Genomic DNA, 24,952 nt, shown 5'->3' on the forward strand with positions numbered 1-24,952 from the left:
TAGCCGACCCACTTATAATGGAGCGCGCCTTCAGAAATGTTGCCGTGTTTGAAAAATCGGCGTAGCTCCACTACCATACTTGGTAGTTTTACGGAAGCTTCAAGTGCTACTACAAGGATAAACCATGGAGTAGCGCGGACGGGTATTCTATTCACACCGATGTCCTCGTAGTGTGAATGCAAAAGTATGCGCGCCTCACCCTCAGGGACTTTCATTCGTACTTACGTTAGCCAGGACTCACTCCTGTTCGACTCTCCAGGACTCACTCGCGTCCACTCCCATTCGCCGGCACTCATTCCCGTGTATACTCAATTCCGCTCACCCTCGACCTCAGTCAGTTTCGGCGGCGATATTCACCTCCACGCCAATCCACCGTCACAGACGCCCGTTAATGCTTGCCTTTAACCAGCACTCGCTGTTGTTCGTAAACCGCCAACAAACACTGACACCAAGGACAACATAGGGGGAATTACTTGTGCCTCCTAAATGAAATAAAGAAACGATAAATTAATGGGAATGAAAGTGGATGAAAAAACAACTTGCCGCAGGTGGGGAACGGTCCCACAACCTTCGCATTTCACGAAGGTTCGCTGTGTTATCCTTGGTTTCAGTGTTTACTTATGATATGGCTAATAAAAATCGGGCCCCTCGGTTAACCGCTTTGCTTCTCCTGTTCACAAACGCACGCGAGTACATGCCGGCCTATGGCTCGGGCATATCAGGCGTATCACCCCGCGCGCAGGTCGACTGCGAGAGCGCGGTCCGAGTGACGCACGCGCTGGAGCAGTCACGCCGCACCCACAAGTCCCCGCGCGTCGGCTTCGTGCTGCTGCTGTTCTTCGCGCTGCTCTTCGTGGCGCTCTTCCTGCTCGCGCTGTTCGTGAAGAAGCGAGAAGGCCGCGAGCCGACGAGCACGTGCAGCAGTCGGGCGTGCTACCACCACGGCCAGCTGCTGCGCGACGCGCTCAACCTGTCCGCCGACCCATGCGACGACTTCCACGCATTCGTCTGTGGCTCCTGGGAGCGCCGGCTCAACGAAGGGCCCGCCAGCGCCGCGCCCGGTGAGAACCCTTCTCTCCCCCCTATGGGGCCGGGGACGAAGAAAAGGAATCTTAAGAGTGTGTAACGCGTAGTGCGCGCCGATGGACGCGCCACTGGTGGTGGCCTTGCGCAAAACACACGGGAGAGGAGCCAGCCGCGCGCCGTAGTTTGATGTGTCGTTGACAGTGCTTCTCTGTCTTATCCACGTATTCAGAGCGAAATAGGCAACACCCTTCACATGTGTGGGGTGGCCAAAGCGTCAAGGAATGTCGAAGAAGAATTGTTGCAGGGTGGGGGGCTCAAATATCGGCGGAAACGTGTCGGCAATACGGTTTTAATCATTCCCCGCAAAGCCTCATCACTGGGAGCCGTAAGAATGAATCGTCGCTTCGGCGGGAAATTTCTTGTTCCCATCCTTACCATTGTCGCGTAGGTGTTTTTTCCGACTCGATCATAGTTATACGCGTAAGCGACTAATTTCGTCTGCAGTGCAGCGTGCGGTTTAAAAGCATTCTGATAAAGTTCGGAATGCCGTTTGCCGCTTATATTGTTTTTCGCTTCATTACCGCGTTGCGCTAACTAGGCAGCACGACTGCACGAGCGCATTGTGTTGTATGCCAAGCTACTGAAGTTTGCAAGAACTGAAATTGTTGTTTTTAGGTGGCCCGGTAAATTCTCGATCCAGCTGTCGCGCACTTTGTATTGTTGCATCTATTTTATGCGTGGCTTCGCACATATTTAACTGTTGCTAGTTGTTTCATGCATAATTCTTGTTGATTCTTTTGAGCTGCGAGATCTTCACCCTGCCTCGTTTGTAAAGGGTATAAATGACGCTGTGTCTTATCGGAATGGTGCCAAGCAAGTGCTTCTTTAACAGGTTTATTCATTTCGCCCGAGGGCATCTTAGATATGGTGGTTTTTGGGAAATGTGTTTAGAAAATAGGTAGTTCAGGGCGAGAATTGCTAATAGTTGCTGCGTATGGTATTTTTGTTCCATTTTTCGCTGAGAAGTTCGCGTCACGTTTGGGAAGTCTTCACACCTCGATGCTGTCTCAGCAGACTTAACACGCCGAGTGATTTGTGCGTTTCACAACGTAGTCCCTTCTTGCATGTGAATTTTGTACTCAACTGAATTCTTTCTTATTACATGCTTACGCTGCAGAGGACTAGACCCGGCCTTGCCGCCAGCGCTCATCTACTTTGACTGGCGCTGGTTTGCCCTTAAACATATCATGTGGCACCTCTCTCCAGTAACATTTAAAAAAAAAGTACTGAAAAGTTACTTATGTTTTGTACGTTTCCAAGCAGCTCCCTTGGGGAATTTAAAATTGCAGAAAACTGCAGCGGGAATGGCAGTTCATCCGCGCATGCAGCAGAATTGCATCGGCGGTACAGTTCATGGCGTTTGTCTCCGGGACGCACATGGCACGTATGTGGACCATGTTGTCCCAAACACCGGTAACATGGTGTTCATACCCGCTCCCACAGAGGTCAGCGTCTTCCCTACAGCTGTCACCGCAGAAGAAGCAGTCTGGCACCCGAACAAAGCAGAAATCGCAGCCGCGAACTTCAGCCACCCTTGCTGCAAAGCGTTGTCGTCCGCTACTGCTCCCGCGCGTGCTGTTGAAAGCGCCCGCTAGGTGGCTATCAGTGGCGCCTCTATAGGCGGTGCACTAGGCGTACGAAAGGGCCCACTCAGCGTGTGCTTCGCCCAGCCAGGTGTCGCCTATACACGCGTCTACTGTTTTATCCATATGTCATTTCCCCTATTTAGATTTGCGAAGATTATGTGTAATGTATTTACACAATACTTCCAATGGCTTTGTAGGCTTGCAGGACGTGCGTCGTCGTCTTCCGGCTGTTGTTGCATGTCTACCCGTCAACCTCGAAAATCGAAATCAACCTCGAGAAATCTAAATAATATTTTCATACACAACATGCTCTCTTAGAAGCTTCTTGAATTTTTGCTCGATCTGGTGAAACTGTGGAGTAAAATGTGTACCGCAACAATCCGCGAGTCGTGTTTATATCATTTCCAAAACATATTCTTGTTAGCCAATAAAATCTTGAAGCGCTTAAACAGTCTCAGTATGTCGTTATGTCGCATAATAGTCGCAATAAAACGGCTTCTTTTTGTTTTGTTTGGAATTTACCGTTCACTGGAGCGCAAATTGAAACGAGGCTGACGTGGAGAAAATAATACCAATGAATTTTTTTAGGAAGGGTGGGAAGAGTAGGTGGTGCAGGAGACGGCTATTATACCAGCCTGCGCTGCCACGGATCCCTTGAGTCGCTTACATCCAGCGAACAGCAGCGGGAGGACACCGCAAAACAAGGTTGAAAGCAGCAGCTATGCGTGCAGCTATATATTGTTGATCTCGAGCAGTTTCGTTTTGCCGTGACCTGAGTATTATGCCCCTGTCACACGGGCACTCGAAATTCTTTTGAGCAAAAAGACTTCTCCCGTGACTTATTACTATATCGGCGATACGTATCGTTTAATTTTTAGCAATTGATAGTATACTGTTGTCACATTCCCAATACTCTTCAGCATTTTGAATTTTCTTCTGTTACGTTCTCTTGATCTGCTGCACTACCCTGTGCGCGCTCGAACAGTTTGGTTGCGCCATCGATTCTATAGTTGTTGGGCCACTAGTGTTAGCACCACATTTATAGTGGTTGCAATACTAGGGCTCTCCACTTCGATCTGTGATGTATTGCACGGAGAAGCCAACAGGGACAGCCTAACGTAATAGTATCGCACCCTTTTAACGAAATATACCGCACAGACACATTACATCATGAAATGTAATCCCCATTGGTGTTGTAGCTGTGCATAATGTTCAGCTCAGTGGTGTTTTTGTACCCTCGGCTACCACACACCTCAAAGCCCACGGGATAGCTTTAACACATTGAATATCACGGGTTGTTGTTGCTGTTGTTGTCGTCGTCGTCGTCGTTGTGGTTTTTAGTGTTATTACTACTAAAACTAATTACAAAGCGGATCTGATTGTTGTACGACGAAGCAGTGCCGAAAAACCTGTAACTTCTTTATAATGCGCGTTGGCGGCATTTTTCCAATATACGTGTTCAAAACACAGCGGAAATCGATCAAAGAGTGTGCGGACATACAGGTCACTAAAGTACACGCTAAGAAATAGGGCGAGCGCTGAATAATTGAAGCGTCATCTCAGAGCAGACATGCCTAGAAAAAAAATCAAGACCTCTTTGGATATGAAATCATGGCCGCAGTCGCTTTTGGGTCTTTGCACTTTCCGTGTTCCCATTGCATTACCTTGCGCTAGTCCGTTCACATTAAAGAAACAACACTAAAAGGGGACTTAGGTGTTGCTGGTGTGACGGGTGTTGCTAGCTTCCTTTAGTATATCGAGCTCCGAATATTTAAGTATACGTTAAACATTCTTGCGCGCAGCGTAGACGTCGTATCACTCGATGACTGAAGTCTTTTCTTGATCGTGACAGCGTACCAGGACCGCCTGATGGTGGCATTCGCAGAAAGGGCAATCGACGAACTACAGTCGAACCTGGTCAAGCTCGAAGGACTCGCTGCAGAAGATGCGAACCAAACTATGCATCTGGCCGCGCGATTCTTCAGGAGCTGCGCCAGGTCCGATGGCAGCGAAAGCGCCGACTCCGCGAGCTCCACCACCTCCAAGAAGAAGCTTCAGCTATTCAGGCAGCTGCGCATGAGGATGCGACTTCCGTGGCCCGAACTCACGCCTTCCGCGACCATCGAGCCGCTGGACGTCATGCTCGACTTGGCCATCAACTGGAACGAGAACTTCCTCTTCGACGCCCAGCTCGTGAACGTGAGTGGTCAGCCTGTAACGCTGTTTCTTAGTCGCGGGAAGCCTCTGATCGGCTGGGTGCACTACGAAGAGCCCGCCAACTACGAGGGTCATGTCCAAGACTACGTAGGGTACATGGGTCTGAGCGAGGCTGCCGGTGGCAACGAAGCCCACCCACACGTCCTCAGGGATTTGACTCGCGATATGCTCAACGTCAAGAGAGATGGTGCGAAGGGCGAGGCAAGCCAGACTTGGTTCCGGCTAGACCTGTTCGACAATCCGACGCCGTGGGTTGACGCCGGCGTCTGGCTCAGCTTGCTCAACAAGCATTTCTCTCCAGACCTGAGTTGGTCCTCCGACCATTTGGTCGTGGTGGAAGACGCCGGGCTCGTTCAAGGCATCCAAAAGCTGTTGAAGAAGTACACCAAGAGGCAGTTCTTGATCGGCTTGTCGTGGCTGTTTGTACAGACGCACCTGTGGGCTATCCTCGACCTTCCGCAACTGAGGTTCCACAGCGGCGCGAGCGACGACCTCACCTTGTTCGAGAGGTTGAAGAACTACAGCTGCCTCGAGTACGTCCAGTCTCGGCTCGGATCGCTGCTTCCTTTCGGCGAGACAATCAACACCCTGCCGTCGAATTCACCGGAATTGTTCGAGGTAGTCGTCAAGTCGGCGACCTCGCTCCTCGACCAGCTTGCATGGATCGGGAACGCTCGACACGCCGCGCTGCAAAAGACCAAGTACATGACGAGCAGTTCTCTCCCGCGGCCGGCCTTCTTCGACTTGGAGAGGCGCGAGCAGCTGTTCGACACGTTCCCGCGTATGGGCGCCGACTTCGCCGCCAACTTCGTCGACGCCTCGCGCTGGTACCAGGCGACGCGCAAACATCGGAACCGCCTGGGCTTGTACGGTCTACGCACATCGTCTGGCTACACGCGCCCTTTCTACGTCTACGCGCTCAACAGCGTACGCTTCCCGATGACCATGTTCCAGCCGCCGCTCTACTACAATTTGAGCGACATGGTCGTGCTCAACGCCGGCGCGGGCGCCGTCCTGGCGCGCGAGGTTGCCCGCGCGTTCGACCCCAAGGGCGTCGCGCTGGACGAAGAAGGGCGCGGCGCGCTGTGGTGGGGGCCGAACCGGTCGCGCGACTACCGCGATCGCCTCGCGTGCGACATGAACGCCAGCGAGTGCTGCTCGTTCATGCAGCTGTTTCCCTCGGTGCCGGGCCTCGAGATTGCCTACCACGCGTTCGAGTTGTACGCCGAGCACGACCAGAGACTACCCGGTCTCGAGAAGTTCACCCACGACCAGCTGGTTTTTATCAACTACTGCTACGTTCAGTGTGCCGGCAGCCGAGCCAACTACGGGGACAGTTGCAACGTGCCGCTCAGGAACTTTGCACCCTTCGGGAAGGCGTTCAAGTGCAGCGCCGGTTCGCGAATGAACCCGCGACGTAAGTGCGTCTTTTTTTCAGGACCATAGCGTGCATTTCTCGCTGTTGCTTTCTTTTTCGCTGGCATTCGCTTACTGCTGGAAATGCTTTCCTGCTTTCTTTTTCTTTTTTCGCTTTTTGCTGGGGGCTTTCTAACCGTGTGCATTTCGTTGTTTGAATGTTTAGCTTTGATAGCTAGAGTGTTCACGTCGGGCTTTTTTTTTCTATGAGCTATAGATCTTTGAAAGATGATGATATCGTTTTGTACGCTTCTGAACACCGTCACGCGGGTCCCTTCTGCCGTTGAAATGTGCATCGCCTCTAACGTGTGCGAGGCCGTGTTTTGCTCGCTTTCTTTAGATAAGCACGAAGTTTGGTCTATGTTATACGAACGCTGTGGATATTATGCTTTCGGAAGTTTTCGTATTTTTGGATAGCATACTTTATATTTGTCGTACGAGCAGACTGTTCTTTCGGGTGTTGGGGAAACCATTATTAAGTCGGAGATTAGGCTGGGAGTGTTTACTTATGTTGCAATCGCCCGCCACGCAAAACTCGGACTAAGGACACAGAGGCAACCATGAAGACACAGTGTTCTATTTTTCTCTTCTTTTTAATTTGTTCACGCATTTGACAGCTTTAACGTTGCTGTATTTGCACTACCACCAGGAGTCATGGTGCATGATGGAGAACAGGTTCCAACAGCGAATAGAAAAAGCACCGTGAAAATTTAGAAATGTAATAAAAGGCATTCTTCTTTGCTAAACCAGATATTTGTCGGTATTTCCTGAAGGTATTTCTGTAATGTTGTCAAAGATTGGGGTATCATTACTCGCACTCTCCGAACCGGAGAGGATGGGGCGACAACAAACCCACCTCGCGTGCATTTATGGATGGCTCGACTGCCGACCGGCGATAAGGTCCACGCCTGATCGGCCGTGGGCCAGAGGCACTGGATGGGAGGCGACGTAAACACACACGCAAACTTAGTAAAAGAACATCAGGCCAGAGACATGATGAAAAAAATAAGTAAACTCCAAGCAGATGGTGCAAAGCTTCGCGGAAGGCGTGCGGGTCACCCAAAATACACTCTGACGCGACGCGCGCCCACCACGTGGGAATGTCTAACACTTGCGAAATAATCAAAAATACGAGGCGCAAATGAAAATACAGGCCACAATATACGCGGCAAATACTACGCTAACAGAATATACAAAAATCAACACGCGATGAATAATTAATTGAAAGATGAAACGCGATTGAAAAAGAGTCCGGCGGAAAGTTCTGAGAGCAGGTTGGAACACGAGGCTTGTCTGTGGAGTGCTCGCCGAGATCCCGATCTGAAGAAGCGTCCGGCTGCTGGTACCTCGCTGCCGGAAATCCTGACGGGCTTGCACCTTCTGTCAATCTACCAGTAAAGGCTTCGGCCTTGGGGTTTCAGCCTGCCAACCACATCTTCAGCTGTCTCTCGGCGCACATGCATGCTGCTCCGTCTCCCAAACCATTCTCTCCGCTAGCCGAGGTCCCCTCGTCCCTGGTCACACTCTGGTGACCCACGTGACCAAACGCTCCAGGGAAGTCAGGAACAATGGGGAGCTCTCCTCCCTATGGCCATGTAAGCTGCGCTGCGGCTGCAGTGGCAATGGCGGCCATCTCGATCTAGACGCGGGCACGCACTTTGTGATAAATGTGGAGAGTGAAACTTGCAAAGTCTGAGAGAGCTAGTAGAATTTTCTTTTTTATTGCATCGCAAAAAACTCTCCGCCTTATTAGAATTCCATGGGCATTATATTTGCATCGTGGCGTTCGGCCATGCGTCAGAGCCATTTCAAATGGTGTTGGTTGAATGGATTCAACTGACATACCTACAGGCAGCTGTAGTGACGATCAGAAAATGAGAGAAGATTCGCAGGTTATAAGAAGAAACGGTATGCACCTGGGCTGCAACTGGAATCGCCACTGTCCCTCAAATTGAGACGTTAAGACCGGACTGACATGTGTGAAAGTGACAGCTAGCTTAATTCTAAGCTGCCGTGACACAACGTCGTTTCCTCTCAGTGTTACGAGCAATCGCGTGCGCATCAAGGAGGATAAAAGTGAGTATTAACTGTTGTTGAAGTACCAGCAGCTGCTCCAAATAGCTGGACAATACAGCGATGCTTCGGCGAATGTTCCTTGACATCGCAGTTGTACAAGTACCGTTTATGTGGCCGTACATAATGCCTCGAACGCGTACCTTGGGCGTTCTGGCCTCAGCACAGCAAACGTGAGGGCAAAACTCATTTTCTGGATGCTCGATTCACCCGCCGGCATCAGCGACGATATGCTTCTTTGTTCTCATTTGTCCAAAGGGATACAAAAGCGGCACCATTACCGCAAGTTCAACGGAAACCATCACGCGACATACAGAGGCTTGAAATAATGGGTTCGAGCTTCGACGCTGCCGTTTGTTGAGGTACACTGCGCGAGCCAAGAGAAGTTGGATCCTGCGGTGTCTTGCGAAGTGCTTTCTGTTCGGTCCAGTTGGCCTCTTTCTAGAAATCGACGTCTATCGAGCAGTGCGTCGACGATCTGAGTGAAGCAGAACGCCGGACGTTCCCCGTAGATCTTGTGCTAAATTGTGGTGCCGGTGTTCTTGTGCGGACGTGTCTGCAACTCAACTGCGGACGTTCAGCGTGGTCAGCTTGAACATCGTACATCCGACTGTTCAAACAAAGGAACACCTGCGCACCGCGAGCGCGCTAGCAAGCATCCCGGTTCCACAGGCGAGGCATCGGGCTATCATGAACAAAGGCCAACTTGCGCTCTGCCTCCTCGTTGTTCTACTGGCGCTCGTGCTAACAGCAGCGCATCCCGCTGGTAGCCGCAACCAGGAGCCACAGTCAACGGCGAGGACCAACAAGCCGCGCGCCGGCGGTCCGGGAATCATGACCAACAACAACAGCGGTAACAACGGCAATGGCAAATGCAACCAGGACGACAAAGACAACGATGAGAAGCAGCAGAAGACGAAGTAGGGAGCTCGGCACCCCCTGATTCTTGGCCCATTCCCCACTGTGGGTATGTGCCACGGCCACTCAGGACAACAACAACAACATCAACAACAACGACCCTCTAATTTCTGATTTTAAGCAAGCAACGAAATGGTGTGTTTTTTGGCGCCCTCTTAGATATGAATCTTCTTTTCTGGGCGGATTAGTGCAGTTGCCTGTAATTTTCCTGCAAATTAAATGAAGCTGATTATAAAGGCCAATCGCTTGCGCGGGGGATTGCGCACAGGCTTGCGCTCGCGTAAAGGCGAATAAGTGCCAGAACCTAGCTTTACGTGTTATTTCGGGGTCTGAGTCGACGCATGAAGGCCATATCACGTTTCTTTTGCGAGAATGCCTGTACATGATTACGCTTGTGTCCACCGTTGTATGACAAATATAATTGCCCAATAAAGTACTACTGTTCGTGTCATAATTAAGCTTGAAGTTCAAAACGGCGGCTGTGAGCGAGCAATGGAGTGCGATGACAACCACTGCGCCGGGCGCATTATTTGTAATTCTCTTTGACGTTGTTTTTCCTTCTTGCAGCGTTTGCCACCGCTTTTATTAATGCGAAAGCAGTATATGTCCCACGAGGCAGAACATCGTGAGGCGTGATCAAGCATTGGTACCAAATATCATCATCAGTGGTGTCATCAGCGTCTTGTATGACGTCAGCATCTATAGTAATACAGAAGATAGTAAATGGTTTAACAGCGTTAAATAGTAGTAATTATGTGTAAATAAAGTGAATTAGAGTGAAGTAAATTAATGTTACAAAGAAGAGTAAGGTGACTTAAGATGGAGTAAAGTGAATCAAGGTGAAATAAAGTTGGTATAAATTAGAGCAAGGTTAAGATTGGCACAAATTAGAGCAAGGCGGATTAAGGTGGGTTAAGATTAGTACAAATTGGAGCAAGGTGGATTAAATGGGTTAACTTTGGTACAAATTAGAGCAAGGTGGATTACAGTGGATTAAGGTAGAGTTGTGGAGGACACGTTGACAACGTATGACGTCACGTATCATGGACGTATTGAAATAATTAGAGAAGTCATAGGGCTTTAGCATCCAAATCGCGCAAGGATGTGTAAGTGACTGTCAAATGTTTTCAGTGTTAATCCTTTAAAACGTAAACAGCCACATTTGGCGCTTGCTGCGAAGTGTTTAGAGCTCAGAGCTATACACCGTATAACAGTTTAACTATAATATCCATGCAGGCGTCTACTGACAGCGGGGGCAGAAATAGTCTTGTAGTGGTCTGATGACAGCGGCAACTTCATTCCAAAACGACAAACAAGTTCAGAGCCCATAGGACTGTGTACATGTAAGAAAGTATGATTATATATATGTTTTTTTTTCATTAGTGCTGCAGGCACATCCTAGCAGATGAAGAGCTTCGACGGTATTCTGTCGCCCATTACAGATGATTACTACCAGCAAGTCGTAACGCACCAAGTTATCGACTGTATTTTCTCAACTATAACCACTCGAACACCAATAGCCACCAAATATAATGATTATGTTTAAGTTTGAAGCAAGTGGGACGAACTTCGTTAAGGAAGGTCCGGCTATTTGAAGAAGGCGCAGACTTGGATACCTTTCGGCATCCTTCGCAGTTCCACCCGGTTCAACAAGAACACCGTGCCCTGTCTGGCACTTCAAACACTCAAGTGTCGGGGTTCTGGCTAAGTGTCGGGCGGATTGCTTCGACTTATTGTTGGTGCCAAGTAGTGTTCTGAGAGAAATTTAGTTATTTGATAGTAAGATAATGCCACAGATGTCGACGAATTCTTCAGAGAACGCCCCAGGGCGATCTCCGCTTTGGTCAGCCTGCCTACAACCTGATGAAATGCCTCTTGAAGCTTACTTTAGTCGTGGGGTGAGCAGCATTCCTGTAGCGCTGGTGCCTTTGCATGGAGCAGCCATCCGGCTCAACAACCCGAAAGCAATGCAGGCGGAATTTCAGGCGGTCACGCATCACTACTTGCATATTACCTATGTACGACAGTTTGGCAAAGGTGGAATTGGGCGCTGTAACGTAAAGCTATTTCAAACTTTTCGATTCCAATTCTGCAATCAGCCCGCCATGACTGATCAATAAATTTTCAGGCCACCCCCACTTCGTCTGTATCTCAAGCGACGTCACGAGAAGCGCGATCTGATATGATGTGTGTACACTGATTATGCATGACTAGATCGAACGAAAGAAAAATAATTATTTCTTATTCGGCGCCTTCGTACACATAATGCTCTGCCATTGATGAAACATTTTTGGCCTGCGCCCACTTCGCCTGTCTGTCATTCGACGTCACGAAACCGCGAAATCTCATAGCGTTAAAGTGACGTGCACATGGTAAATACGAATTAATATGCCGAATAAAACAGATTCTTTTTTTTCTAACTAGCGGGAGCCTGCCCCATTCCGAAAGGAACAGAAGATGGATGCCCACCGATTGCTTTGGCACAGAAATGGATGGATTGCTCTGGGTGTAATAGACATTTTTCCTTGCCACTAAACGTTATCGAGCCGTTTCGGCAGGTGCGCGACACCACTTTACCAACTCTTCCTTGCTGAGGATCCGTTCTGGCGACATTTTTAACATTCCGTTGCACGGCGCCGCGATTTTCTACCATTCACCGCAAGCTAAGTAAGGGGAAGTGGATCAATCACAGACGTCAGCACCCCCCTCTTGAGCCGGTTATCTACTTTCACTGTGCTGGCTCGGCCCCATCGAATCCCTCTCCACTTGAGCGTGCTCCTCGCCTCTTGACAGCCAATTCAATAAGGAAATCTGCTCAATGCACCCAATACTATTCGCTTTGAAAAAAAAAGTGACCTACTAAAAACGAGGAACGCGTTTGATTGGGCTTTTCAAACAATAGTGCGGGTTACCGCCCGATGCTTGCGTAGATGGTTACATAAATTTGACGTCAGTAGATAGGAATAGCTTTACGTTATAGGGCCCATTGCTTGCCGCTCGCCAGACCAGGCGTACGTGGATGACCTACATAAGTGCTCGTCATTTGGATCCATGCAAGTGAGTGCCTTCATCCCCCTGCATCTTGCCTGCACGAAGGCATGGTGCGTAGTGTGGACTCTAATTTAGGTCCGACAGAGACCCTGCTCTCCGCGGCTGGTGTAATGACTCTTTACCTGAGTAATAGAATGGTGGACAATGCACGCGTACGTACTGAGTCAGTAATTGCAATGTTCGCAGGTACATCTTACCCCACTGAGATAAAAGTCTGGCCTCTAATCTTCAGAATGGACCCACTTGCCTCACGTCCATTACAATGCCGCATGTCTTGGCGTTTTGGGCATAGCATAGGTCGTTGTAAATGTAGCCTTCGTCGTTGGGCCTGTGGGGAGAGCCTTTACGCTAGGGACTGCTCGGCTCAATTGGATACTTATTGCCTTTGCGGTGGAGCCCACAAGGCTGATTATGTTAACTGTGCTGCTAGAACTCAAGAAGTCCAAATACTGGACGTTATGGACGAAAAGGCGTTGTTCATGTCAAGAGGCCATAGCGGCGGTGAAGGAAAGAGTCCATGGATATGCGAGTGTGACAGCACGACACCAGGGTGTCGTTGATGGAACCCTGTAAGAGGCAATCGCACAAGCTATTGAAAAGTCTTTGGCTAAAATTGTGTAGTGCGTTGTGGGTCACTGAATGCTTTAATGGACTTGTATCCTCACCGTTAGTGCAATTCTTACCGACTGCGACTGCTCAGCCAATAAACTCTGGCATGAATGCCACTTCACCTTACTTTCAGGAAGGTGGGATAATTGCGACCACATCTCAGAGCAATTCAGGCTTGTTCCAGGTTCCTCAAACAAGTACAATAGTATCTAAGACAATTATGATTCTCAGGCTACCTCAAACGTGCAAATTGACGTGAGGGCACAGAAAAAGAGGTGTTCTCCCCTGGAGACTACCACTTTGCACTTATTTCTAAATCTAAAAAAATCCCCTCGCAGCCAATATTTTGAGCAGGCATGGCCACCTCTGTGGTGCCCTCATTACCGGAAGGTAGACGAGGCTGTTACGTCGACTGCAGATCAATATCACCTTCTTCTACCAATTCAAACGTTCTATATTCTCAGATTTCTCGATATGTTATTTTACTGCAAGAAATTTCGTTATCCCCTGAAATATTTTGTATGCATAAATTTAGGTCGTTTCACCTAGATCCTCCGTCTAGAGGTGGGGGCTTCTTAATTACGGTCTCAAGCAAGTTTTGAATAGGGGCAAATAAATAATTCGAGCGGATGTCTCCAGAACGTGAAATCCTAGTGGCAGAAAATATTCTCCCTGGCAGTATATAGTCCTTTCTCGTTGGTTAATATATACATTCCTTCGGGTGTGCAAGATACATGTCCACTAGACTCAGTTCTCGTAAACTGCGGCAGAGAAATTGCGTTGGCTGGACACTTCAACTCACATTATGTGTGATGGGGACTCAGATCTAGACATAATTGCGAGTGGTCTCGAGGCCCGATTCGAGACCTGCCTTCCATCCTCTCCTCAAAGACAAGGCACAATAGAAGGTTAGAAGAGATTTCTTTGCCAGAATTGTCCTACGTTAATTCATCTTTACCAGCACCAGCCCCAGGTCCGATGGACTCAGTAATAAGATGCTTAAAATTTTGTTTCACGTCGCTTCTAAGGTTTTGTTAAATGCCGTAAATTATTCTACACAATATGCGTGGATCCCTACTGCGTGGAGAATGGCGAAGGTGACCTCACTGTGCATAAAGACCAACTGAAAGGGTATGTATTTATGACAATATTGTAACGTAGATTGGAGAGAGAGTCTTGCAAGATACTCTTCTCTTTGATGGGGGGCCAGAACAAAAGCGTGCAGCTTACGCACTTCATCGTCTTTCGTGGCGATAACCTTTGCGCGCGCCATCCTGCGGTGCGGGAGCCCCACATCTTTGTGTCAATTGCCCCCCATGCGAAAAGCGACCGTCTCGGTCACATGAAAAAGTTATTTTAGCGGCGACATGATATGAAGCTCCTCAGGTGCATCCCGGCGTTCACGTACGCGCATAGTATGGTTTCGTGCGCACTACATTAACAACTTCAGCGCGAGGACGATGACGGAATGAACCGGGGTCAGAACTGCAGGGGACGACTTTGTAGGTCACGTCACTGATGCGGCGTGTAACCTTGTAAGGACCAAAATAGCGGCGGATCAACTTTTCCGAGAGTACACGGCGACGGATGGGCGTCTAGACCCACACGCAAGCGCCGGTAATGTAATGGACGTCGCGTCAATCCTGGTTGTATCGAAGGGTGTCGGTATGCTGTTGGCTCCGGATACGATGCCGAGCAAGCTGGCGTGCCTCTTCGGCTCTTTGTACGAACTCTTCCACGTGTTCGCTGGTCCGGCTATTATCAGCCAGAGGTAGCATGGCGTCAAGTGTTGACGTGACGTGGCGCCCGTATACAAGTTCGAATGGCGTAAACTGTGTAGTCTCCTGTACAGCAGCGTTATAGGTGAAAGTCAAATAGGGTAAGATATCGTCCCACGTCTTGTGCTCTACGTCGACATACATGAAGAGTATATCAGCGAGCGTTCTGTTCAGCCGTTCCGTTAATCCATTGGTTTGAGGATGATACGCAATGCTCTTGCGTTGAGAGATATGCGTCAGCTGGAGAACGTCCTGCATAAATTCCGCTGTAAAAGCTGTACCGCGGTCGGTGATGAGAACAGACGGTGCGCCATGTCGTAGGGTGATGTAGCGTACAAAGAACGTGGCCACTTCATACGAGTTTGCTTGCGGATTAGCTTCGGTTTCGACGTACCGGTTAAGTAGTCGGTAGCGACGACTATTCATCTGTTGCGCGAATAGGTCACTGGGAATGGCCCAAGTAGATCCAGTCCTATTTGTTGGAACGGTGCTAGAGGAGGGTCTACAGGATGGAGAAAGCCAGCCGGTTTAACTGGTGGTTTCTTGCGGCGCTGACAATCGCGGCAGGTCTTCACGTACCGTTGCAGAGAAGAATAAAGCCGGGGCCCGTAATACTTCTGTCGTATCCTTGCTAATGTCTTAGCGAATTACAGGTGTCCCGCGCATAGCTCATCATGGCAGGCTTGCAAAATGTCTTGGCGTAGCACCGACGGCACGACAAGGAGGAACGTATCGGGACCGCTTCCGCAGTTTTTCCTGTAAAGGACGTTGTTGTGCAAGTAGTATGATAATAAGCCGCGCACGAGCGAGCGGGGTAAAACACATTCAACTCCTTGGAGGTGCGCGATCAGCGGCAGCAGCTCAGCGTCAGCGCGCTGGTGCTCAGCCATATTTATGGCGTCGATAACGCTGACAAATGGCAAGTCATGATCAAGGACCGATAACGTCGTAGAGAGTGGTGCGCGTGACAAACAGTCAGCGTCAGGGCACTTTCTTCCAGATCGGTAGACAACTGCAATATCGTACTCTTGTAAGCGTAGGCTCCAACGGGCTAGTCTGCCTGAAGGATCCTTGAGGTTGGCAAGCCAACGCACAGCGTGGTGAGTGCTGACAGCCTTAAAGGGTCTACCGTACAAGTAGGGTCGGAATTTACCAACTGCCCACACAACCGCTAAGCATTCTTTTTCAGTGGTTGAGTAGTTTTACTCAGCCTTAGTGAGACAGCGGCTTGCATAAGCAATGGTGCGTTCCGCACCAGCTTGCCACAGCACAAGAACTGCGCCAAGACCCGCATTGCTGGCGTCAGTATGAATTTCTGTGTCAGCATCTTCGTCGAAATGAGCAAGTATTATGGCCTCTTCCAAACGCTTGCGCAATTCATTGAATGACTGCTGCTGCTCGTCCGCCCAAATGAAAGGCGCATTGTCGAGTGTAAGCCGCGTCAGAGGCTCAGCAATTCTTGAGAATCCCTCGGCGAAGCGCCTATAATACGCACACAAACCAAGGAAGTGTTGGACAGCCTTCTTGTCTGTGGGTGGTGAAAACTCGGCGACGGCAGCTAACTTGTCGGGGTCTTGTCGGACGCCTTGAATACCAATGACATGGCCAAGAAAGTTGAGCTCTTGGAACCCGAAGTAGCATTTTTCAGGCTTGATGGTGAGGCCGGCAGTATGGATCGCACTGAGGAGACTCTCGAGTCGTGCGAGATGTTCGTCAAACGTACTCGAGAACACGACGACGTCGTCCAAGTATACGGGGCAGGTTTGCCATTTGAGTTCAGCAAGCACGGTACCCATCATCCGCTGAAAGCTGGCAGGTGCAAAACAGAGACCGAAGGGGAGAACTGTGAACTCATAAAGCCCGTCAGGTGTTACAAACGCTGTTTTTTTACGATCCTGTTCATCAACTTGGATTTGCCAATACCCTGATTTAAGATCCAATGAAGAAAAAACTTGGCATGTTGTAGACGATCCAGTGCGTCGTCGATGCGTGGCAATGGATAAACAACGCGCTTGGTGACACGGTTCAACTTTCTGTAATCTACACAGAAGCGTAGTGTGTTGTTTTTCTTTCTGACTAACACTACAGGGGAGGCCCACGGGCTGGTGGAAGGCTGGATCACCTCATCTTGGAGCGCCTCTTTCACCTGATGCTTGATCGCTTCCCTTTCCATTGGAGACACTCTGTAAGGATGCTGACGAACAGGACGTGCGGACTTGTTCGTAATAATGCGGTGCTTTGTGATGGACGTGCGCCGCACTTTGGATGACGTGAAAAACAGTCCGCAAATTAATTCACGAGACTCAGTAGACGGTCTTTCTAATGGTCCGCATCCATTGCATGGTTTGAGGGTGATACGCAATGCTCTTGCGTTGAGAGCTATGCGTCAGCTGGAGAACGTCCTGCATAAGTTTCCGCTGTGAAAGCTGAACCACGGTCGATGATGAGAACAGAGTGTGCACCATGTCGTAGGGTGATGTAGCGTACAAAGAACTTGGTCACTTCATACGAGTTTGCTTGCTGAATAGCTTCGGTTTCGGCGTACCAGGTTAAGTAGTCGGTAGCGACAACTATCCATCTGTGGTTTCCGCTGTTGTTTAATATCTTGCTCAACTCCATTTTCTTGTCGTCAGAATGTAAGCACGTAAGTTTACGCTGATGTTATAGTGTTTCTTTACTTCGGCAAATGATACTCAGCCAGGGTACGAGTGTTTACAGGAATATTTATGCGAGTTAGAAGCATGACTGGACAGTATCCGCTTCTCCCTTAATGTAGATGAAAGCGCTGCTCTTGTCTTTCCTCTACAGGATCCAGTTATTGTATCCCATTCATATCGTTCCTCAACTATTCCACAAGTGGAAGAAGTCAGGTACCTTGCAATTATTTATGATGGAAATCCAAACTAGCGTCAACATTTTAAAAGCTTCCCATGCAACGGGGATATTGCGAATGATAAGTAACAATCGATGGGCACGCGGAGACACGCACACATAATGATTTACCGCATGCATATCCGACCTATATTAGAGCCCGGTTGTGTGTTATTCTCCGCGCCCCTCCCCCTCCACTGCTTATAAGCTACATCCACTAGTTCTACTGGAACGGGAAGCGCCCTGCTTTTGTCTGGGGCTACTAAAGTTTGTAGCAAACACCGCTTTGACGCAGCTTTTATTAATGCGAAAGCATTATATGTCCCACGAGGCAGAAAATACGGCGTGATCAAGCGATCGTACCAAAGGTCAACATCATCATCAGTGGCGTCATCAACGTCTTGTATGACGTCAGTATAGTAATACAGAACACAGTAAATGGTTTAATAGCGTTAAGTAGTACTAATTATTGTGAATATAAAGTGATTTAGAGTGATGTAAATCACAGCTAGAAAAAAGAGCAAGGTCACTTAAGATGGAGTAAAGTGAATCAAGGTGAATTAAAGTTGATTAAGGTGAATTAAAGTTGGTATAAATAGAGCAAGGTGGATCAAGATTGGCACAAATTGCTCGCACCCGCTGACTATCGCCGGTCTCGCGACTTCCCGCCCTTGCGAAACGCTGGCACGCCGTGAGCCGGACGCTCGCGCGATTTTATTAACAATTCCGGATGTTATGTACAATGATTCCGGAATAAAGCATAGTGAGGACAATGATAGTATGAAGACAACCAGAAGAACGAAGATGGCAGGACATCGTTAGCATCATGTTAATGGCGATGCGTCTCGATGTGGACAACGGCTCGACGACGACACGATGACGACGGCAAAATGACGAGACTTCGTTGACTGTACTGTAATGCACATTCGTTGAGCGATGCTTCAGCGTTTCCGGCCAGCAGCCTTACAAGGACAGCCTTATGCTCAGACACGTTTTCCTATAGGACGTTACTCGAATGCACAGTAAGAGATCTCGTGCACCGTGTCTCATGGCGCAACTGTAACGAACCAACAGGCGGCGTTACGCTATGCTGAGCGCCTCTCAACAGCCGCTGAAGGAAAGACTGCACGAGTCGCGCGTCGGTGGTTCGAGGTATTCATCATTCAAGCATTCATCGTCATCGTTCAGAGTGTTCGCAGATGGCTGTGTGGTGTAAGGAGTTATTAGTAGTAGTTTCAATTTTGTTAATCTGCAGAGACACCTGGATAATGTCTCATCTTGATTCACAAAATACGAAATGTTGTTCCAGTTACTTTCGGGTTTTAGTGCATAAAACGATGCTTTGTTTAGAAGGTAACTGGAAGGCCAATGCATTTCTGCTTAAAATTCGGGAATTAATATTGTCACGTAGTAGTGACGGCGAAGAAGGTAGCATAACTGTGATTGATGAAACTAGCGCTTTATTGGGCGAACCTGTGCCCTCAAAAGCAGGCTACACTCAAAGGACCACGATAGCGGCGAACACAGTCGGCGATAGTCGAAAATTCGATCTGCCGGTAGCGTGTCGGCTTTTATACATGGGTCATCGAAGGTTCCAGAGTAATCGCTGGTGCCCACGTGTCCTCCAGAAAATCCTACGCAATTCGCGTTGCGCGTGCAGTCAGTTTACACTCGCTTGGGTGACAACAGACTAGTAGAAACATCGATGACATTCGTTAAACTTCCGACACATGCGGGCGCGTCCCCGCTCTGAGCGACAACCTTTTTTAGACGGTGAAAAGCAGACACCCGAAAAAGAGAAACAAATACATGTGTCAATATCTCGAAGCTGATGTCATCCTGCGAATTCGTCCAAGTGGATCCACCTTGTGAACTCCAGGGCTAGAAGTTGTAAATTGCAATATGGCCCATAAGGTAAATAGTTAGAACTTCATTGGTGATCTTTTGTTAATTGGTTGATTATGTATTTAACATTTTTTATGCAAGTAATGTCCGCCTCTTCGAGTAGACCAGCTTATGAACTAGGATTGTGCTATCTGTCACAGGCAACCTTTAAACATTTTTGAAAGTGTTCTCTGAGGCACCCGGTATATAGGCCGCGCGTTGCGGCTCTGCATGCCAGTTGGTACGGTGATCGGTGCGATGCCTCAATATATCACGAAATGCAAACACGTATGAAGCTGCGCTCAAATTTCGCATTAGGAAGTATCATAATCGTCCGTGACCTTTTTTTTATTATACGCAAATAAAACCGTTCTCCCCGGTGACTCCGAGGAGGCAGTGCCAGAGCGATCGGTAGGGAGACGTCCTCTAGCTATTCCTTTCGAGACGGGCCAGTCTCTGACTATTCAAAAAAAATTAATGCACCTTTAATATTAATGCATGGCATATTAATGCACCTTTAATGCGTACAGGCTACTTTGACGTGGTAAGTTTTCGCGGTTATGTGACGACTCGTGATAGAAGGGCGAAGTAGGCGCAGCATCTTTTGACCAATAGCGGAGGGCTAAGGGCGAAACAGGTGTGGAAGGATAAATCGTTCTTTTTCTTTTCTTCGGCCGCCTGATCATGAATAATCAGTGTGCACATGCCATGTCAGATGGGGCGTTTTCGCAGTTTTCGGGATGTCACGAAACTGCGAAACAGTTCCGGGGAAGACAGTTTCGTGGAATTTTCGCTTCGAAATTCGAGGCTCACGCGTTTCGTTCTCTCTGTGTGCACCATGGGCCCCCATCTGTGTATTCAGAGAAATCAGCGTCCATTTCAGGGGCGGTAACACAGACGAGGAGACAACACTGGCGCCAACGCAGGAAGACAGGTCGCATGCGACACGTCACGTAAGTATTGTGTCTGGTTAGAGAGAGGCAGTTTCGCAGAAAGCTGAACCACTTCTGAGAGAGAGAAAAAAAGAAGATAAAAAGCAACTTCAACGCGCCTTTGTGTGCAGGAACTGCGCTGGGTTTGGTCACTGTTGCGTGTGACTAGCTGCGTTGGGGACAAGCACGAAGGAACATGAAACCGGCTTCACGGCTGTGCCAACTCCCTTTGTTCGGATCCGTTGAAAGCGAGCGTGAGGGGGGGTCTCTTTTTTTATTTCCCGCTTGCCACAGCAGCTCAAGGTCGCCTGGTGCCATAGGCACGGATGCCGCATATGTCCCAGTCCTCTGTTTTGACAGGAAAGAGAAAAACAGAAAAATGGTGCTGTCTAAAATCTTAAAAGAAATTTTAAAAAAAATGAATGCAGCTCTGCTTCGAAGCAACAGTCATCAACCATCTTTCGACGACATGCCACGAACAAATTTCAAAACAGCACCTGAATAAAGAGTGGCTGCCGATATTAAGATGAGAATAGAATGGCTTAAACCTACTTGAATGCAATGTACAAGACGAGTTGTTAACCCCCTCCCCCCTTCCATGAAAACAAAAATGATGAAACTGCCCATGAGACATACTGCGTGCATATAGCTGGTGTCCCAATTAACTAGGACCAAAATTTTCAAAAAACCCAACAGCTCTAGAGAAACTGTAATGACTGCATGGTAGCGGCAGTCTTGTGTACTTACAGCCATTATGTTTTGCGTCACTAAGTATTGATTAATCATTGCTTTTAATTATTGAACTTTTTCATCGTTGCTTGAATCGCAAACATATCTATTACAAAATTGTAAGGCACCCTAAATAACTTCTGAATCGAGCATTTGTTTCGTGCTGAAGTGTGCCTGGTTCTTTTTTCCAAGAAAGAACAGCCCTCAAGTGCCTCCAAGCAGCGTTTGAAAGATACGACTGCATTTGTTTATCGTCGCATCGCATAAGGCTTCGTCATGGATGGCTCGAGAGGTTTCGCGACCTAACTAGCGTGGTGTGACAAGCGTCAGCATCTGTGGACGCAAGACTGTTGTGCACGATCATGAGGCACCCGGAGTAGCTTTAACCTTCGCGTATCATGAAACAAAGCTACGAAATAAATTCAACCAATGGTAAAAAATAATCAGTACGCAAAAGAGCACGAAAAAAGAAAGGCAGCTTTCGGAAGAACAGAAATGAGGTACTCAGGAGTTTACTTCAATAAAAAATATACCAAAAGCACGTAAGGCGTCTCAGCCGCCACAAAGAAACATCAAAATGTGTAACTGGTTTAACCATTTACTCTTTCTGTTTCTTGACCTCCGGAAAAGAGGCAATACAAAGCAGTTTTTACCTATTTCCTTGTCGCAAGCGTTTTTTTATGTAAGGATAGGGCGACATTGTGAAGGTGCGTTAAACACTCACCTTTTACACCAGTTTTGAGCGGTTATTTTCCACTGCCCCTCATTGCACGTGCTCAAACATGTCACCGTCTGAAGCAATACAGTACTTGCTTCTTGCCAACACTTGTGCAGTTACATCTTTGACCAACGACGTCGGAATCTCGCGGCAGTCTCTGCTTATTTTTGCCTTTAAGGTGTTCGGTGGGGTAGTTTCGCTGCTATACACAGGAGCTTTCACGTAGCCGCACAGGAAGTCCAGCGGTGTTATGTCCAGCGAACTTGCACGCCAGGGTATAGATCTGGGCCGGCCAATCCACTGTCCAGGAAACAGCTTGTCGACGCACGCTCGAGACTGACTACTACTACGCGCAGGAGCACCATCGTGTTGAAACCAGATGTACCGAAGGTGCGCAAGACAAACGTTGCAGCAGGCGTCGTTCCCGGGGCCCTCGAGGATGTCGTTGACGTAGTGTGTTATCGTTAGTGTGTTATCAAAAAAGATGGGCCCGATGATTTCGCCATCAAAAATACCGCACCACACATTAAACGACCACTGGTATCGGTGTCGTGTTTGTGCCAGCCAGTGGGGATTCCTACCACTCCAGCAGTGCGCGTTGTGAAGATTAACGTGTGCGTTTAGGAGAAATAAGCTTCGTCCGTTCAAAGCACGCCGAGTGAGAAAGTCCGGTCCTTCTTCACATTTCGTGAAAGTCGAATTGGCAAAGTCAAGTCTGTTTTCAAAATCTCTGTCTTCAAGTTTTTGATGAAGAGCTACATGGTACGGATGCATATGACCTTTTTTTTTAAGTCCACGACACTGATGACCTTGAGGTACCGGCCTCCGCATTGGTGTCGCGCACACTACCGTGAGGGTTAGCATTAAATAATGCCAAAACATCGGTTTCCGCTTCTTGATCTACCATCTCAGTCCTGTGTCGCTTTCTTGTGAAGCTACCCATCTCGCAAAGGACTTCGTACGTTGTAAGTATTTTTGACGGACCAGGGCGCAAGAATGCCGCATCCAGAATAGCTTGGCTGCCTTCCTCTTGTCGCCTTGCGCCACCCCCAGAGCCAGGATCATTTTAGCCTTCTGCTCATTCGTGAATGGCATGACTGTCTTCTTGAAGAGCAGGTCACTGGCGTGGTACCGTTGAGATCTCGCGTTATCTACGCACTGACACGTCAAGCAAAAATGATTAACGTAATTGACAACAGCGTATGATGGCAGTACAAATCCGCCAAAACGCATTATATAGATGGACATAGCCTGCGCAAGGTTTGTTTCTATTGCTAGAGGGAACAAACGCAACATGCGTTCCAGGTGCGCCTATCTACAAAAGAGTGCGCATAATTAGTCCCAAGTGTGCCGTCACGGTTTCCGGGCTTCGAAATCCCCCCCCCCCCCCTACGGCTCCGCTACGCTTATCGATGCGTCGGCAGCGTGTTCCCATGATGCTGCGACCATCACATAGCGTGAAGTGCAGTAGCGAGCTGCCGTAGTTAGTAAAGCAGTGTGACAGTGGCTATTTGCTTGGGAGTGCTTGAGAAGCGGCGCGCGAGCGCGTATTTCGTAGTGTGGATGTTTTGCGTGCTTTTGTTTTTTCTCAGAAAAATTAATGAGGCAAAGCTGAGCGCGAAACGAATGCTTGATTCGGAGGTCATTTGAGGTGCCCTACAACTTTGCAATTGATATGTCTGAGATTCAAGCAATGATTAAAAACTTCACAAATTAAAAGCAATTAATTAAGATTTCGCTTGTGATGCTCTACCAAGTTTTAGTTTGCAGGGACAACAAGGTCACAGCTAGCACATGACCGGGGTAGTTGGAGAAGTATGGGTGAGGCCTTTGCCCTGCAGTGGGCGTAACCAGGCTTATGATGATGAATTAATATTTCGTGATGAAAAAATACTTGCTGTAAGTACACACGACTACGGCTGCTATGCATTCGGTACGATTTATCTAGAGCTCTTGCATTTTTTTTTACATATACCGAGCGTTGCCAAGTTAACTGGGAACGCCCGTTATATCTTAGTCTCTGTCCTCAGCGACAAAAACCAGCGTTGAGTTTCCAACATGAAACCAGGCAAAGAATAGTTCCATAATCTGCCCCGTAACTGCTAAGCTTATCTCATCTAGTCATACGGCTGCTTGTGGTTGTTTCACAGCTGATTCACTAGGTTTCATTCTACAGAACAAGATGTTTTAAGGGCTTTGCTTGGACTCATAATGATGTATAACGTTGAAGTAAGAGATTTCTGCAGTAATGTGAAAAATAAAAATAATGAAACGCCCATCTCGTCTTAAGATCTGTGTCCCTCTCTGCTCGTCCTTGTTTATTTGTGCGCTGGAACTACCTTCGACCAGGCTATCGCGGTGACCACAAGGTCAGCCCTCAAACTTCATTTCATTGCATGGAAAAGAAAATCAATCTAGGAAATACAAGAGAATAAGAATGATAGCAAACCGAAAACTCGCATCTGAGTAATCACCCTGCCTTTCCGTCTCCCTCTCTGAAGGTACCCCTGCACATACGCGCCTAAGAAATAGTGCTGTTTCTCGATGTGGTCGACAAAGTTGCATTCGTTTCCGCGTGCCGCAAGAAAAAGCCACAATTTTATGCAATGTAAAAATACCCAATTCTAACTGAAGCTTCTTAAAGAAAGCTTAAAGGGAGACTTCAACATCAGCGCATATAGGAGCCGATTTCTATCATTCAGAAATTCAGTATGCACGTGACATGGCATGCTTGTGTCACCTTGTCTGTGATTCTCATTGCATGTATTGCACGTGCAACAGACATGCAGAAACAACACGAATTTCACTCTGTCCTTCTTTTGAAAATCTGATGCATAGTGGTCGTGGGTCAGGTATTGCCGCCGGCACATCATTTATGCAACGCTTGCCCCAGTTCTGAGCGGTTGTGTAGACTACGTCACCGACGTATCTCGGGCTATATCCCAAGTACGAGGGCGAATCAGAAAGTTCTTGTCCTCATTTTTCATTAGCCCCAATAAGGTACATAGAGGTAATTACAAATATACGGGCTATTTTACGTACCTTAGACTATTTTTCCACATAGTCCCTACACAAGTTCAGGCA

At 48.2% G+C, this 24,952-nt stretch overlaps 2 protein-coding genes across 4 annotated transcripts in view; both read left to right on the top strand.

The window, feature by feature from the left end:
- The window catches only part of LOC135906867 (neprilysin-1-like), a 103,074-nt gene extending 93,350 nt beyond the window's left edge, over positions 1-9,724 (top strand). For 2 of the 3 annotated variants that reach the window (XM_070538535.1, XM_065438491.2), the window contains exons 5-6: positions 743-1,061; positions 4,525-9,724. In XM_070538535.1, coding sequence (XP_070394636.1) covers positions 743-1,061; positions 4,525-6,335 — 2,130 coding nt within the window. In that variant the 3' untranslated portion in view covers positions 6,336-9,724. The remainder of the gene's footprint in view (positions 1-742; positions 1,062-4,524) is intronic. The other variant, XM_065438492.2, reaches the window with a different exon arrangement.
- A 10,849-nt stretch (positions 9,725-20,573) lies between these two features.
- LOC135906872 (uncharacterized) overlaps positions 20,574-24,952 on the top strand; it is a 151,451-nt gene continuing 147,072 nt past the window's right edge. Inside the window, exon 1 of the mRNA XM_070538547.1 lies at positions 20,574-20,675. Within this exon, the coding sequence (XP_070394648.1) occupies positions 20,618-20,675 (58 nt within the window). The 5' untranslated portion in view covers positions 20,574-20,617. The remainder of the gene's footprint in view (positions 20,676-24,952) is intronic.

This window comes from Dermacentor albipictus, chromosome 5 (assembly GCF_038994185.2).
Source record: "Dermacentor albipictus isolate Rhodes 1998 colony chromosome 5, USDA_Dalb.pri_finalv2, whole genome shotgun sequence".
Lineage (NCBI taxonomy): Eukaryota > Metazoa > Arthropoda > Arachnida > Ixodida > Ixodidae > Dermacentor > Dermacentor albipictus.